Here is a 16,422-nt window from a genome sequence, read left to right as displayed (position 1 = left end):
AAAACAAACAAAAACAGGTGAAAATGACCTTGCATTTTTTTTTTTTTTTTTTTTTTTATCTTTCTCTTTTTATGTTTCCTTTTGTATGTTAAAAATAGCAATCTATTTTATTGGTTATCTTGATTAATTTGCTAGCTTTCTTCATTAAGAATCTTAGTGGAGCTTAGGAATCTAGATTCCTTACTTAGGTATTTTAGAAATATTTTAAAAATGATAAGTTTTTCTATAAATTGGATTTTAAATATATATATATATATATATAAATTAATATAATTAGAGGAGTTACCGAATTAGTAACTTTGCTAGTGTTGTGAGAGCTCTTCCCTCACTGAGGAATTGATTCAAGATACCTTACATTTTCGTTCACATAGTATTTATGAATAAATAATTTTACTAGTCATTTTATTATTTAAAGTTTTTTATTTTATAGTATAGACAAATCACACCCACCCCTATATCTTTTTTTTTTCCTATATTCTCAACTATACTTTGGGAAAGACTAGAACCTTCTATTTTTTGCATAGGAGTTAATTAATCACATTATCTTTCGTCTATTATAGCAACGATCACTAACAACGCAGTTTTACCATTGCTATATATATATATATATATATATATAATCATGTTAAAAAAAATAATAAGCACTGGCCAATGATCTCTTGATCAATTGGCATTAAGTCCTATGTCCAAAATATTCATGTTCTCGCTTAAGAGATGAATTCGAAAAATAAGTACACAAAAGGATTGAAATATTAACTCTATAAATTCGCGCACTCTTTACATGACTTGTCTCCGTATTTTGTTAAAAAAAAAAAGTTATTAAGCATGGATAATCACTATGGTAAAATTTTGAAAAATAAATCTAGAGAGATATATATAAATGATGGAGGTGCAAAGTGCAAACCACTGTTTCTCCCATGCTGTAGCATTCAATGTGTTTTTTGACAATACTAAGAAAGTTGTAGAAAAAGATGAAATGATCCACATTTTTCTGCCATCTTTAAATGTTATGCATCCATGCATGCAGACAGCATTTGCATCTCTCTTTGAAATGAACCACATTTTTCTGCCATCTTTGAATGTTATGCTTTTGTTTTCTTCTTCACTTCCAGTACTCTCCATTATCTACATGACATTAGTTTGTTTACTGCTCAAGAGGAAGATGTAAAACAAATTCACAGCCTGATGATCAGTTAATTAAACATTAATTAATTCAATATGGGCATAAAATTATGAGCATACAAAAGTGGATGCATTCAATTTCAATAAGATTAATAAGCAGAATTAACCACCCCTTCATTAAGGTATATTTTGATTACCTTTATTAAAAAAAAATATTTATCTCCGAATTTTCGAATCCTACAAATGATTTATCTATATTTATAAAAAAAAATAACAATGTTCCTAAAAGTCATGGTGTTGTTGTTAATGTTCGATTCTTTTGCTTATATTGTAGCACAAGTGCAACTGTGCAACTGAACCGTATATTTCTTCAGTGGTAATTTTATATTTTCAAAACCTTTCCATATATCTATTTGAATTTATATAACAAAACATAATTTTTATTTTTTTACAATAATACCGAGCAACATGCCACGCATATATTTTTTTTATTATTACATATCAACCATGCATTATGAAAGATTCAAATCTTCGATCTCCCACGTCATAACCAAATGTCTTTCAGTTAGACTATTATTACGGTGACAATATAATTATTCTTTATATAAATATTTACATGTGTAACTTTATTGATAATATTTTTAAAAATATTTTAAAAAATAAAAAATAATAAAAAAAAGAAAGAACTATGTAAGTGTTATGTTTCCACATTTAATTGAATGGAAATTACAGGTGAAAGGCAAGGCGAAGGTGAATGAGGATAATGAAGATTTGATTTGCAATGGCCACATGGACATCCAAGATAGGCTAATGGAGAATCAGGGAGATGGAATGGGGAGTGGCCAGGTGGAGACTCAAGAGTGGGTGATCAGCCAATTGGATGTGGAGAGTCATTTCCAAATGGACACGTGGAAGGCCAGATGAATGAAGTTGTTACAGCATCAACGGTTGATACAAGAGGGGGACGAGCGATGAGAGAAAGGCAATTGAGTACTCGTTTGGAGGGGTATGTTCTCACAGGAAAAGGAAGGCATATAAGGTAGTGTTTGTTTGGAAGTATTTGAAGTTACAATGTAACTTTAAATCCCACATCCAAAAAATCCTTTGTTTGGTTTGAGGGATTTTAAAATACCAAGGTAAAACCAAATACTCCAATGGATGTATTTGGATTTACGTCCAAATTGAGCATAAATCGAAATCCTGGGAGTTGAAAATCTTTAAGTGATATATATATATATATACATGTATATACATATGCACACACATATAATGTATATACATATACATACATACATACATACATACATACACAAAATTATATACATACACACATACACATAGGCATACATACATATACAGAAATATATACATATACACATATGTATTATACACACATACATATAGTTATACACACACATATATATACATAGGCATTTATATATTTATATAAACATACATAGGTATTTTTACATATGTATAACATATATATACGTATGCATATATGCATATAAACACACAGATACATGTATGTGTATATATATATGCATCTATACACAAATATACATATACTCATATACATCTATGTATATATATATGTATATATGCATATACACACATATACATATACTCATATACATGTATATATATATGCATATAAACATACATAGATATTTTTACATATGTACACATATGTATATGTATGTGTTTGTATATATGCATATATATATATATGCATACACATGTATGTATATATATATGCATATATACACATATATACATATACTTATATATATATATATATATATACTCATATACATATATGCATATATACACATGTGTTTTTCAATTCCAAATTTATAAATCTTTCCAAACAAACATAAAAATCTTATAATACGAGAATTCCAGTTACATTTAACCAAACACAAGATTTGATCATGACCAGTATTTTGAAATCAAGTATTTTCGATACATTTGTAACCTGGAAATCCATGCGATTTAAATTACATCCAACCAAACGCTCCCTAAGATGAGGAGATGGGGGAGAATTAGGGCTATCGAAGAAGTAGATCAGAAGTGAGGCCCTGCTGTGAAGAGGGATGAGGACATTGGTTCATCTTGGATGATCAGAGGTTATTTTCTTCTCTTGTTATGCTAATAATTGTGGGAGAATTAGACTCTTGAGACTTGAATGTTTTTTCTCTGCTTATTCTGAATGTTTGTTAAGAAATTAGAGATCTAAGGATCTATACTATCTTTGGTTGTTTTCTTGTTGAAACTTGCTCATAAGTTGTTTGATTTAATGTCAAAATGAGCTGGGAGCTCTTAGTGGGAGTAATTGTGCATTGATTCTGAATTCCATTGAGAAATTCATTACAGTAAGATTTAACGTTTAACTTTTTAGTTGAAAATAAATAAAATACCAACTATCGTATTGTTACGTAGCTTTCACACAATAGTGTAATTGTACATAGTTATTTAAAAAAATTCTAAATTACATTGTTATATATATATAACTATACTATTAGATATAATACTAATTTAAGTCAAAATCAGGTCAATTTTTAGCAAATATAATAGTTGAACAAAAGACAAACCATGAAATCCACAATGTTTCAATCACATGAACAGTACTCGGATTTAGATCCAACAACCAGCTGCAGGTTCAGTGCATATATTTACAAATTACAATACATGGCAAAGAATATTGAATTATGAAAATTCACGATATCTACAGACTGACTAAAATGTCCTTTATAATAATAATAATAATAATAATAATAATAATAATAATGAAATAAATTAAGATTTCACCGGTAAAAACTAAGGGCTGGGCTGTATTTTTGTATTAGAATATATAAACGTTAAGCTCAATTTGTGCTTCTAAAGACCAAAATACATAAACAAGTAACGAAGAAGAACTAGCAAATTTTTTTTAGATTTATTATTATTATTATTATTATTATTGACAAATAACAACAAATGCCCCACTCCCTATACTTACAAAGATGTCAAAAGAATAACAAGTATGGAGGTGCACTAGTTATAATAACTTAATAGCTCCCTAGGGGATTTACCATGAGGTGAGCTAACATGCTCGGCAACGAAGACATGGTACATACGACCAAGATAATATATTAGGAACCATAACCCCATGATAGTAAATTTCTCTTGCTATGCAACTTTCGAGAGGTGGACAATACAACTCCTCCCTTAGAGGAATCACACAGTGAGTAAACAGTGCTTTATAGTATCAATCCTAATGAGCATGCAATACTTCTACAATACTCTAGGCACGTCGTGATCGAGTGTTCAAATTTTCATGTGGGTCCTCTGTGGGATGAGTGGTCGCTTACCACTAAACCATGTTAATGTTGACATATTTAAAATTATCAAAAATATATATTTAAATATATAAAAATCTAATTTTAAATAAATTGAATAAAATAGCTTGGTAATAGTCAAAGCCACTTGGTTCACGTGGTTAGTGGCACTAACATAGGTCCCTCGTGTGACTTGCGGAATGATAAGAGTTTAAATTTTCATTGGAAGAATGAACTCACATGTGATGTTGCACCCCTACTCATGCACCCATGAGATGGGTGCGCATTCAAGTCAATAACTCACGTGCGCACACCCCTTGACAGACTCGTTCGAGGCAATATCTCGTGTGGGGGATCGTATTTAAGACAATAACTCACACATGCACACTCCTTAGTTGACTGGCTCGCAGCCGATAAAGATACTAACGAATACTTATCCCATAAATACGTAGAGAAGAAGTAAATTAATAAATGGGAAGAATAATTAGTAGAAAGATGCATGCATTAACATCACCACATCAAGAAGCCGTGCGGCCGTGCCCGGCAGGGCAAAAAAACACAAGCAGTTGTTGTCCATGTGAATGTTTTGCTCCGTTTTCATGCAATTCATGATATCACCAAACTCATGACACTGAAACCATATTAAATCAAACCCATACTCACTGATTTGTCGTTGTTGTTTTTTTGGCAGTCTAATTTTAACTTCTTGTTTGGCGCCTTTCATCAGACACTTTGTCGGCAATCACTTAAGTGCCAATGAGCAGTTGCATGTTCTCAGTTGTTTTCTCATCTTTAAAAGAGTTTCAATTCTAAAAATATGAAATATGAAATTTGTCCAAGTTTTTGTTTTATTTAGTGGTTTAAATGCAGGGAAAAGGACATGTATGATGTATAGGTCCCCAATAAATTTCAATAAGATTCACAATCTTGAAGTTTCCTAAGTCTTTTGGTAAAATCCCTGATATAGTCCCTCTAATATAATCACTAGTATAATTTTTTTACTTTTGCTTAAGAGGTTTTGCAATTTCGATGGTTTTAAAATATATATATTTATGTGGAATGAATATTGATGATAATTTCTATTTATAACGAAGCAAAAAAATACAAAATAGTGTTTACTTTATCAAGTTCTGAAAGAAAAATCTTCCCATGGGAAGATCTTGGTCGTCATAGCCCATGGTCATCAAAACTTATTTATTCAAAACAGTTATGGTTAAATATATATTGTGTGTACGACTAGGCTATTTGGAATTATGCAGCATACCTGTAGATTTCCCAACTGCATAACATAATTTGCATTAAATTTGTTAGCACACAATTAAGGTTGAAGTGAGCACATGCAACCCTATTTAACTAAACCCGAGTCCTCCTTAAAGGACATGAAACACATCATCATGTGTGTCCCAACAATTAGTAACAATAAATAAAAAATTAAAATGTATGCTTCTTTTATTGTGTTTAAAGAAATATACAAAGGGATAAACTAAGTGATGTTAAAGCATAGTTTTTATTTTTTATTTTTTTATAATCACTTACATCAAAATCTATTCAAACAAAAGCCAAAAGCTATAATTTGCATGGAATTTGAATCAAATAATCCTAACATCTTACTATTCTAGGTTTGACAGCTTGATTCTAATTGTGAAATTTTGTTTATACACATTCTTAATCAGCATATAAAGTAGTGCAAAACTTTAGTTTTTATATTTTAAATTTGTTAAAATAAATTTAAAAAATATTTGGTAGAACACTTACATAGTTTTTCAATATTTATAAATTTATCCAAATAAGAATATATCAAACATATGTGATATTTGTAACAAGAGAAAGACAACCAAATAACAAATGAGTGGTTATTTAAGGCACAAATGAATAAGTGAAATTATTTTTTTTAAATTATAAATGCCATATTTAATATAAACAAAAGAATAATAAACAATTTACTATTTTTCCACTTGAAATTATTTATTTTATAATTAACAAATATCATATATTAAGCATCATATAATTAAAAAATAGTTCATAATTTTAAATTAATATTTTAAATATTTTTGTTAACCTAGCATCTACTAGAAGGACTTGATAATAGAAGCATTTGCCTGTGACCCGAGCCTAGAAGAGTTTGATATTTGGACTGATTTCAATAACTATTCTCCAAATAAAAAACAAATTGTGTTGGAATACTTTACCCACAAAATAAAAATAGATTATTAATAATTATAGTTGATTTGAAATATCTAATAAAACATTTAATGCAAACAAATAAAATGTAATTAAATATTTTTCACAATTAATATCACATTTAATTCAAAAATAAAAACAAACACATAAATGTACTTTGAAGAATTCTTAAAAAGGGTTAAAAAAATCTTCTTTGAAACCCCTCAAATCAAATTTTACAACTACTTTAAATATATGTATAGACTATTTTTTTTTATCCTTCTATAAATGTTACTAATTTTATTTTTCTATTTTTTCAATTGGAAAAATTGTCCCTCTGCCCAACGGTCGTTAGCATCTCTATTAAATCATACTGACGTGGCTTAAAATATTATAAAAATATTATAAAATTATAAAAAAATATATAAAAAAATTGTAAGAAATATTTAAAATATTATTAAAAATTATTAAAAAAATAAAAAAATTTAGAAATTTATAAAAAATATTAAAAATTATTAAAAAAAATACTAGAAAATCAAAAGACCGTCACCTATCATGCGGTCTATGCCACGTGTTGCCACATCATTTTACCGAATATGAAACTCCCCAACTCACCAATCTATCTTCTCCGAGCTCAATCCTAATCTTTTCAAACCACGTGGTGCTGGTCATGATCGGGTTATAAAAAATACTTATACTTTTTGATGGTTTGGTGGGGGTGTGATGTGCTAAAGTCACTCAAAAACTCACTCAAGGTTTGAACACACACATACACAATCAAACAAGAGTAAGGAGACAAGCAAATTGGTAACCCAGTTCGGCACAACCTTGCCTACATCTGGGGGCCAGGACCGGAGAAACAATCCACTAAAAGAGGTATAAGAACAAGGAGTACAACACTCTCTCACTCTCTCAATACAAAGAATATCCTCTCTAGATTGCCCGATGGCCACTCACTCAACTCTCAGTGAAGAGTCTTTCACCTGTTGGCTCATCCTAAATTTTCAAGCATGATCTCTTATATAGACGCACTGACGTCTAATAAAGTTACCTCTTTTAGAATTCTCCACGGCTTCCTAACTCGGACACCTTCCAAAGTTAGATGTTCCAACACCCTAGTTGCAACATGGCCCACCTTACTGAACATGACCGAGTTCTAGCCAGATGCACCTGAATCTGCGACCTTCAACCTCCAGGTTCCTTCAGTCCTCCTCGTAGCAGTTGACTCGACCCGAGCTCCTCCTGCCTGCACTTGCTTCCTTCCTCTAGTCACTTCAAAAGGTCTCCCTCTTCCAAGGGGCGTGCCCACCTAGGCACACGTGACCATCTCACCAAAGATAGCCACCGAAGATCTCCCGATCTTTTTTCCAAACTTGGCCCAAGTTTGGTCTTCCCAAATGATCTTTGTTTGGCTCATGGAAATATTGTTACTAAACTTGATCTCATCTTCATCCAAGTTTAGCGTTCAATATCTTTAAGTATGATATTCAATCATCCATGCTTGGATCTTCAAATCTCTATTCATATCTCTTGTAATCTTCAATCAATCTCCACACATGATAAGTCTCCTAGAATAGCTCCGCCCATAGATAGCTCTTGGATCTTCCTTCAATTTGTGTTGCTAAATATGGTCTTGATAATCTCCATGGTCTCTTCTTACCTTATTTAGTTTGTGTCTTTAGATACCTTTTCACACCAAACTAAACATATTCTTACCTTCTTTAATTTGTGTCTTCAAATAGCTCTTACCAAACAAAGTTCCACACAATCTTCATGATCTTCTTGTTAGGATACTCTTCTCTCTTTTTAAAATAGATCTTTCTCTATCAAAGATATAACATCCCGGATCTTACCAAGGATAGATAAACATACTTTAAATAAAATTTGTCTTTCTTGAAGAGATCCTTTAGTCTTGATGCATTTTCCAAAAATAGTAATTGTATTGATAGGAATATCTACTAAACACAATCTTCATCATTGATCTTCTTCACATGTCATGACATCATCATTTTGCCACATCAACATCCTAGTCTTCACTTTCTTTGGTGAGTCATCATACCCACGTCATCTTCCTCTTGCCATGTCATTACTCGGCTTGTCATTTAATGCTAATCCATGTCATCAGACTTAACACTTTTTAAAATTTTTCAATATTTCCTTTATAATTTTTAATATTTTTTAATTTCTTATAAAAATAAATTATAAAAAAATTAAAAACTATTAATTATTTTATAAAAAAGTATTAAACAGTATAAAAAAAGAATTAATTTTTTTTAAAAATATTAATAATTATAAAATTGTTAAAAAAATATTAAAAAGTATTAATTATTTTTTTCAACCCAGACGAGATTACGGTTGGAGAAGAAGAAGATAGGCTAGGGAGTTAATTTTTTTAATAATTTTTAATAATTTTTATAATTTTAATTTTTTTTATAATTTTAATAACTTTATATTTTTTAAACTTTAATAATTTTTTTTATAATTTTTTAATGATATTTAATAATTATCTATAATTTTTTTATAAGTTTTATAATATTTAGTAATTTTTGTTAATATTTTAAGCCTAATTTAACGGAGAAGTTGGCAGCCATTTGGTAGAGGGACTTGATTTGCCCAATTTAAAAACTAGAGGGATAAAATTAGTAATTTTTGTAAGAGAAAGACCAAAAAGAAGAAGTGGCTATAAGCCTATAATAGAGAGTCTAACTCAGATATTTTACCAAGTTTTTTTATACTTTTTATTTATTTATTTATTTATTTTATACTCTTTGTTAAAAAAAAATAAAAAATAAAAAAAAAACTACAAACCTTTGTTTCCACACCTTCCAAGAAAAAAATATGCATTTGAGTTATAATTATTTTTTTTTTAAGAAAGGATGATTTGTATGTTATTTTGAAAAGTGTATAGATTATTTAGATTGTTGAAAATTTGCAAACAACTTTATATTAAATTGATTAAAAATGTTATTGAGTGGAAGTTTTTTGTGTACAAATTATTTGTTTGTCTTTATATGTAAGAAAAATTTTACAATAATTGAACCATTTGATTTCTTAAAAACAAAATTTAAAATTATATCTATAGTTAATAGATTTTTTTTTTTTCCCTGAAAGAAAAAAGTGATCAACACAAACTAACAACCAAAGTATGATACAACAACAAAAGCAAGCACCTAAAATGACTTTTCCTCCCTCTTGCTTAAACCTATTAAGAGCAAGCAACAATAAGTACAACCATAAGAAAAGCACAAAAGCAATCAACCATAAGTTACAATAATTTTAAATAGATAACCTTTTGAGACAAAGGGTAAATTAAAATCATAAAACCAAATAATGGGAGAAAATAACTTTAACAAACAAACAATCATTAAAAACAACATTAACCAAGAAATCAATAATATATATATAGGAGATGAAATCATCATACTAGAGTAGAGTTCCCACGAACAAGTTAGAGACATTCAAACATGACCAGTTGACCACCATTATTGAAATCAAATAAGCATTAGCCATGTATTAATGTCTTGTCAAAATTTGGACTCTATCCAACAGTGAAATTGCCGGAAACTTCAATTTTCTCTAAATTGCACAGTGAGATCTCCTAGCAATAAAACTCCGTAAATTTTATCCATGATCCTTCTTCATTTAGTTATTGATGCTTTATTTTCCAAGATGATATTTTAGAGGATTAAAACATTATTATGATAGAGTCTAAACATGGGCCTTTGTTCACCATAAAATTTGGGCTTTTTTTCTCCGAGCATATATATATTTAACTAAATTAAATTTTTAATATATATATATAAGAAACATCAACTGGGAACGTCAGTAGAACATCCCTAAGTTTTTAAAATGGAAGAGAGACAAAGAATATATATATATATATATATGAAAATGTATTTGCACTGTATCTATGTAAACAATTCATGAATTACAAGAAATAAACAATATAGTTTTTATTCAAAAATTATTTCTGCCAATATATGTAATCGCTTGTTGTTGTATTAAAAAAGTATTTCTAATTTTTCAACCAAATTACTTTTTTTTTAATAGAGTTCAAAATTTGGGCATAGTTAATGCACTAATATGCTGGATAAATGAAAGGTTTTAAGGAGTGTCTCTCTACTCAAATGTTTGGAGTAGTAAAATAGAATAACTTTTCTTTTAATATTATCAAATTAAATAAAATTATAGATATACCAAATAGCATTATTAAATATTGTGAGAATAGTATTTTTCTGATAATTTGATTTTTGTGAAGAAAAAAGCACATAAAAATTTTATTTTTCATTAGATGAATACAAGTACATAAATACATTGGACCATATCAATTTTTAATACACAAAATATTTACATAAATTGACTCATTACCAACCTTATTATGATGCAAAGTTAGAGACATGATAGACTCAAATAAATAAATAAATTAACAAATCATGGCTAGGCCCAAAATGGACTCAAAATCACTTGCCATCTTGGAATGGGCCAAATCTAAAATCAAGGATGGCACTCTTACTAATGAAAAAAAAAAATATATATATTTTTTACAATAATAACACTGATAATAAAATAATTTTGACTTAAAAACAGTTTAATTTTCATTTTTTCTTACCAAGCATCAACTACAAATAAATGGGAAAGAATATATATATTTTATCCTCATAAAGTTATTGACTTTACACATAACATAACCCTCATTAAGACAAAAAGGTAAGATTCTTTTTTATGTTAATGTGTGCACAAAAGGCACACAACTCATTGATTTGAAATTTGTTTGACCATAGTGTGCATATATAGATATATATATATATATATATTTTTCCAACTTTAAAGATAAAAATTTAAAGATTATATAGGGATATATGTGTAAAAACAAAAAGAAAGAAAAATAATAAAATAGAGCTAGAGATAACAAAAGCTAGTCTCAAACACCATCCATTAAAATAATAATAATAATAATAATAATAATAAATAATAATAAATAATAAATAAAAAAAGAAAAAGAAGAAAAGGACAGTGTCACATGCCTTTGGCCTGTCTAACCCTAACCCTAACCCTAACCCTAATTCTTGTGACCTCCACCCACATCTCCACATTGCCACCAAATTCTCTCTCCCAATCCAATCACTCAAATTGAAAAAAAGGAAAAGAAAAAAAAAAAAAGAAGTCATTGATCCAAATTCATGAGCTTGAAGAAGAAGAAGAAGACCCCACCATTGCATGACACCATGTATGGTCTCTAGTGAGCAAGAAGCCAAAAGGAAAAGGCTTTAGAAAACACCAAGCCTTTGCCTTTGGACCTTTGGCTTTCTCTTTCTCTCTTTCTCTCTCTTTGGGAGAGGAATTGGGTGGAAAGCTTTGAGCTTTTTGGTGTGGGTGGGGGTCTCTCTTTTAGGGAGGAATTGGGGAGAAAAAGGGAGGATGTTTTCGGGGCTGATCCACAGGCAGGAAGCTTCGGAGGAGATCCATGGCCCCAGTCTCGTCCTCACGGCCGACCCCAAGCCCCGCCTCCGCTGGACTGCGGATCTCCATGAGCGTTTTGTTGACGCTGTTGCGCAGCTTGGAGGCCCCGAAAGTTGGTTCCTTTCTCCCTTTTTTCTCTTTCTTTCGCTTGATTTGGTATTGACTGTGATCTTGGGTTTTTTTTTTGGGTTGGTAGTGTGGGGATGCGGTGGAATTTTATGTATTTGATGGATTGGATGCATGATTCGTGTGCTGTCTTCTTGTTTGGAGAGTTCGGTTTTGGATGGAAAGTTGGTTCCTTACTTTTCGTTCTTTCTCATTTATGATTATTGTGATTCAGGTCGGTGCTTTGAGGGTGTGATGGAATTTGATGTATCCTCCGGAGTGGATGCATGATTCGTGTGTAGTGTTGTTGAAATCATTGTCTTTGTATTTGGGTAGTGTGGTTTTTGATTAAAAAGTTCTTTCCTTTCTGTCAATGTTTTTCATTTCTTGCTGCGATTTTGGTCGTTTGGATTGGTTTTTTGGTCGGTTCGGTTTTGCGAGGATGTGATGGAACTTTATGTGTTTGCCCGAGTGAATGCATGATTTGTTGTTGACTTTGTGTTTTAAAGATAGATTCTTGATGAAAAATTTGCAGTTTATTTCTGTCCTCCTTTTGGTACTTTGTATGTCTGCTGGAGTTGGATGTATTGGTTTGGGTGGATGCATGATTTCTTTGTGATTACTGTGAAATCACTGCCTTTGTGTTAGTAAATGATTGGTTTTTTTCTTGAGGAAGTGACAGTGGATCCTTTGCTCCATTCCTTCTCATCTTTTGCTGCGATTTTGAATTTTGTTTGATCAGACAAGTGCTAGGTTTAGTTTTTAGTATGAATGTGTGCTGGAATTTGATGTGTATACAGTACCGGAAGTGTGCTTTGTTCGTATTTTTTTAAAATTGTTGATTCTTTCATTGTAAAAATGTGTTCTTGTTATGTGTATTTGTTGTTGTTTTGATAAAATTGCCCTTCTTGTCTGAAAGAGAAGTGGTTTCTCTGACATTTGGTGAAGTGTTGAATTTGTTTTCTCCCTTTCTGAATTTGGCCCTGTTTTTATCAAATTTTGTGTCTCTATATATATATGTATGTGGGTGTATATATATATTCTTTCTTCTGGTACTTTTTAGGATTTTAATGCAGGTTGAAAGTTGATGTTTCTTTTGAATTACCTTTTAACTGGTTTGCGTGTTTTTTTTTAGAATAAAAATTCTGCTGATTTTGATTGGTTGAAGTTTATTATCTGTATTTCTCAAATGAATCTATCTTTAGTAGGTTGGATCATCTTGATAGCTGTCTCCAGAGAATCAGAAGCATTTTTCTAATCAATCAGATTGGCATCATGTTAAGTTTCCTCATTGAAGTGTAGAGTTGGCTTTGAGATTCTCTGTTTTAGTTTCTTTTTAATAGTTTTAGTGATCACCGATGAAGGTTTATTCTCTCATTTTCCATTATTTTAAGTGATCTTGAGCTGTTATTTTGTTGTTTTTAGGATACTTTTTGACCCAAAATTTTGTAATTGTTTCCATACCATCCAAAACACATCAATGTATCTTATAATTTAAGTCAATATTGCTAAATGTTTATAAGGGTAGTTTAGGGATTTAAAGCCAGTAATCTTTCCCCCATCCCATTTTTTTAATAATGGCATATAAGAATTTTATTAATTTTACACTATGTTGGTCAATATGAGCTGTATAGAAAGTAAATGCTTTTGGGTTTATTAGCACTTTTCTGAAGTACTCTCATTTTCTTAATTGCTTAATTTGATATACAGTGATTGCCATCCTCAGTATTCTCTAAAACTTAAGTGGAACTAGTTGCAGCATTTTGGTTGCTCGTTCTTCGTGAGAAGTCTTCTTTCTCTTTTAAAGAATTTCTTGCGCTTGTAGTCTTGTACTTGTGATTCTTCTTGTTTTCCTTCTGCAATCTCTCTCTCTCTCTCTATATATATAATGATTTTAGGTTGTTCATCTGCACTAATAGATTACAGTTCATTACTGTTGATGGTCATTTATTTTAAAGTATGAAAAGTTATTCCTGGCTATATGCCGTTAGTATTTACTACTATCTCAATTATCTAATGGTTTTGTGCATTATGAGTTCTCTTTGGAAGATTGTATAAAAAAAATTTATATATTTTTTAAAAAATTGTATTTCAGAGGCGACCCCTAAGACTATAATGCGGACAATGGGCGTGAAGGGTCTTACCCTTTTCCACCTCAAGAGCCATCTGCAGGTACGCATGCGAGATCTTAATTATCCAGTGTTTATACCCTACTGATGACAGCTCCTTTTCTCTTACTGATTATTACTTTTTATTACCCAATGTAATGGGGAAGTTTGTTATGTGATATTGCTTAAACTGTAGTTTGTGTTTGTCAGAAATACAGGTTAGGTAAACAATCTGGAAAAGAAATGACAGAGCAGCCAAAGGATGGTATGATCAGTTTTCTTTGTTTTACTTTTTGCTTTCCGATGTTATTAGTTTTATACTTTTTGCCTGCTTAGTATTCTTCATTTATATTTTTCCTTCATTGTTGTGAATTGCATCAAGCATTTCTTTATTATTGTTAATGTAAAGCACAAAAAAGTTATAGAATATTTGTGTTTCCAATTCGAAACATTTGAAGTGCTGTATTTTCTATTCTATGAAAAACACTTTAATGGTCAAATGCTGGAACTCAGCTTCTTACCTTTTAGAGGCACCAAGCAGTAGCATCTCATCTCCAAGAGTGCCGACTCCTGATGTGAATGAGTAAGATCCTTGTTTTCTTGTAAAACTTTTAATGTTACTTTTGCACAAACCATACCTTTATATTCGAATAATACTCTTCCAATTCAAAAACAACATATTACTCAAAAATTGGAATGTTTCTTTTAGGGGCCACGAAGTCAAAGAGGCACTGAGAGCACAGATGGAAGTTCAACGACGGCTGCATGAACAAGTTGAGGTAAGTCTCTTCCTTTTGATTGTTCGTATTCATACATCAGCATTTACAGCTGGAAAAATAACACTAGCTGTGGAAATTAGCTATTGTGACATAAATTTGTTTCAAAATTCCATAATGATAGTGCCATATCAGGCTTATCAGCAGAATACAGATTAGGCTTATCAGCAGAATGCAGATTTATGTCTTTCAAATTTTTACTATTCTTCAGTATCAATGTTTCTGTTGTCACATTGCTTGCCTGAAATGTCGAACTCGAGTTAATTCATTGTGGTATATTTGGAAACAATCTTATGACCTTCATTAAGTTTTAATGAAATATATGCTCGACTGTATGATCAGGTTCAGAAGCATGTCCAAATTCGGATGGACGCATACCAGAAGTACATAGACACCTTACTAGAAAAGGCTTGCAAAATCGCCACTGAGCAAATCGCAGCATCTGGTTTCAACTCGGCTGCATCTGACCTTACTGACATGGTAACCAGAGTGATGATTCCGGCTGACCCTCTGAGCCCGTCTTCGTTCAACCAGTTGTCTATGGGCGGGATAAGCGTGCACAGCCCTGGTCACTCTGCCACTGACGGCCGTTATTTTCATCAGAAGTTCCCTGAACTTCGACGCAATGCATGCTAAATAGTTTCGACACATATGTGTACTACTCTCTGAGGTGGATATCGACAATTCGGAACCTTGTAACTGTTTCTCTGAATCTGACTAAATTTGGAGGGATTTAGAGGGAAGGATTCTGAAAATTGTCTGTTTGTAACTTTCTTTGTGTGAAGTTCTTGACATCTTGTCACAAAAAGCTTTGTAATACCTGTTTATCTTTGATTGATTATATATTAGATAATTAGCAAGAACTAGTTTCTGTTTGATTCCTGGTTTCTTTTGCTTTTTTTTTTATCTGTTGGTACTGAAAATATAGTGTTTTTAGAGAACATTTAGAAGTTATTTTTTCCTTGTAATTTTAGAGTTTTCTTTCTTTTTTTCCCTCATTATTTAATGTGTGTAGTCATTGTTTAATATTAAAAATCTAGGCTTTACTGAAATGAAATTATTTTTTTTGCATATAAAAGAAGGATTATTTATGTATAGATCCTCCATTAAAAATAAAATAAAATAAACCACAAGTCAACTATTTTTGAAATTACCCAAAAGAGCATTTTTTTGTGTATTTATTATTCTCAATACATAACATTGTATCTATTTATATATATATATAAGAATTAATATATGGAAACTTTATTGTCATATTTTGGTTAATCTGTTTGAAAAATACAAAATTCAATGGCAGATATTATTTATTATATTGGACCTGTACCACATTCAATGCACATGTTGCTGTCAATCCATGATAATCACATCATT

At 30.7% G+C, this 16,422-nt stretch overlaps 1 protein-coding gene across 2 annotated transcripts; it reads left to right on the top strand.

Moving 5' to 3' along the window:
* The first annotated feature begins 11,696 nt into the window (after positions 1–11,696).
* LOC120261614 (protein PHR1-LIKE 2-like) lies at positions 11,697–15,859 on the top strand. Of its 2 annotated transcripts, none has more exons than XM_039269562.1 (6): positions 11,697–12,174; positions 14,263–14,339; positions 14,486–14,540; positions 14,804–14,858; positions 14,985–15,054; positions 15,394–15,859. In XM_039269562.1, the coding sequence occupies exons 1-6, from the start codon at positions 12,021–12,023 to the stop codon at positions 15,685–15,687; spliced, it is 705 nt and encodes a 234-aa protein (XP_039125496.1). In that variant the 5' UTR covers positions 11,697–12,020; the 3' UTR covers positions 15,688–15,859. The 2 variants fall into 2 exon arrangements, with proteins under 2 accessions (XP_039125496.1, XP_039125495.1); XM_039269561.1 differs by having other exon boundaries at positions 11,702–12,174; positions 14,789–14,858.
* Positions 15,860–16,422: the final 563 nt, after the last annotated feature.

Source organism: Dioscorea cayenensis, chromosome 5 (genome assembly GCF_009730915.1).
Source record: "Dioscorea cayenensis subsp. rotundata cultivar TDr96_F1 chromosome 5, TDr96_F1_v2_PseudoChromosome.rev07_lg8_w22 25.fasta, whole genome shotgun sequence".
Taxonomy (NCBI): Eukaryota; Viridiplantae; Streptophyta; class Magnoliopsida; order Dioscoreales; family Dioscoreaceae; genus Dioscorea; species Dioscorea cayenensis.
The sequence above is the reverse complement of the archived record's forward strand: the minus strand, read 5'-3'. Positions and strand labels throughout refer to the sequence as shown.

Excerpts from the sequence above, each read along its gene's own strand:
- LOC120261614 (XM_039269561.1), top strand. The coding sequence starts at position 12,021 with ATGTTTTCGGGGCTGATCCACAGGCAGGAAGCTTCGGAGGAGATCCAT. Across the intron at positions 14,859-14,984 it reads CCGACTCCTGATGTGAATGA|GGGCCACGAAGTCAAAGAGG; the intron begins GTAAGATCCTTG and ends TGTTTCTTTTAG. Across the intron at positions 15,055-15,393 it reads GGCTGCATGAACAAGTTGAG|GTTCAGAAGCATGTCCAAAT; the intron begins GTAAGTCTCTTC and ends CTGTATGATCAG.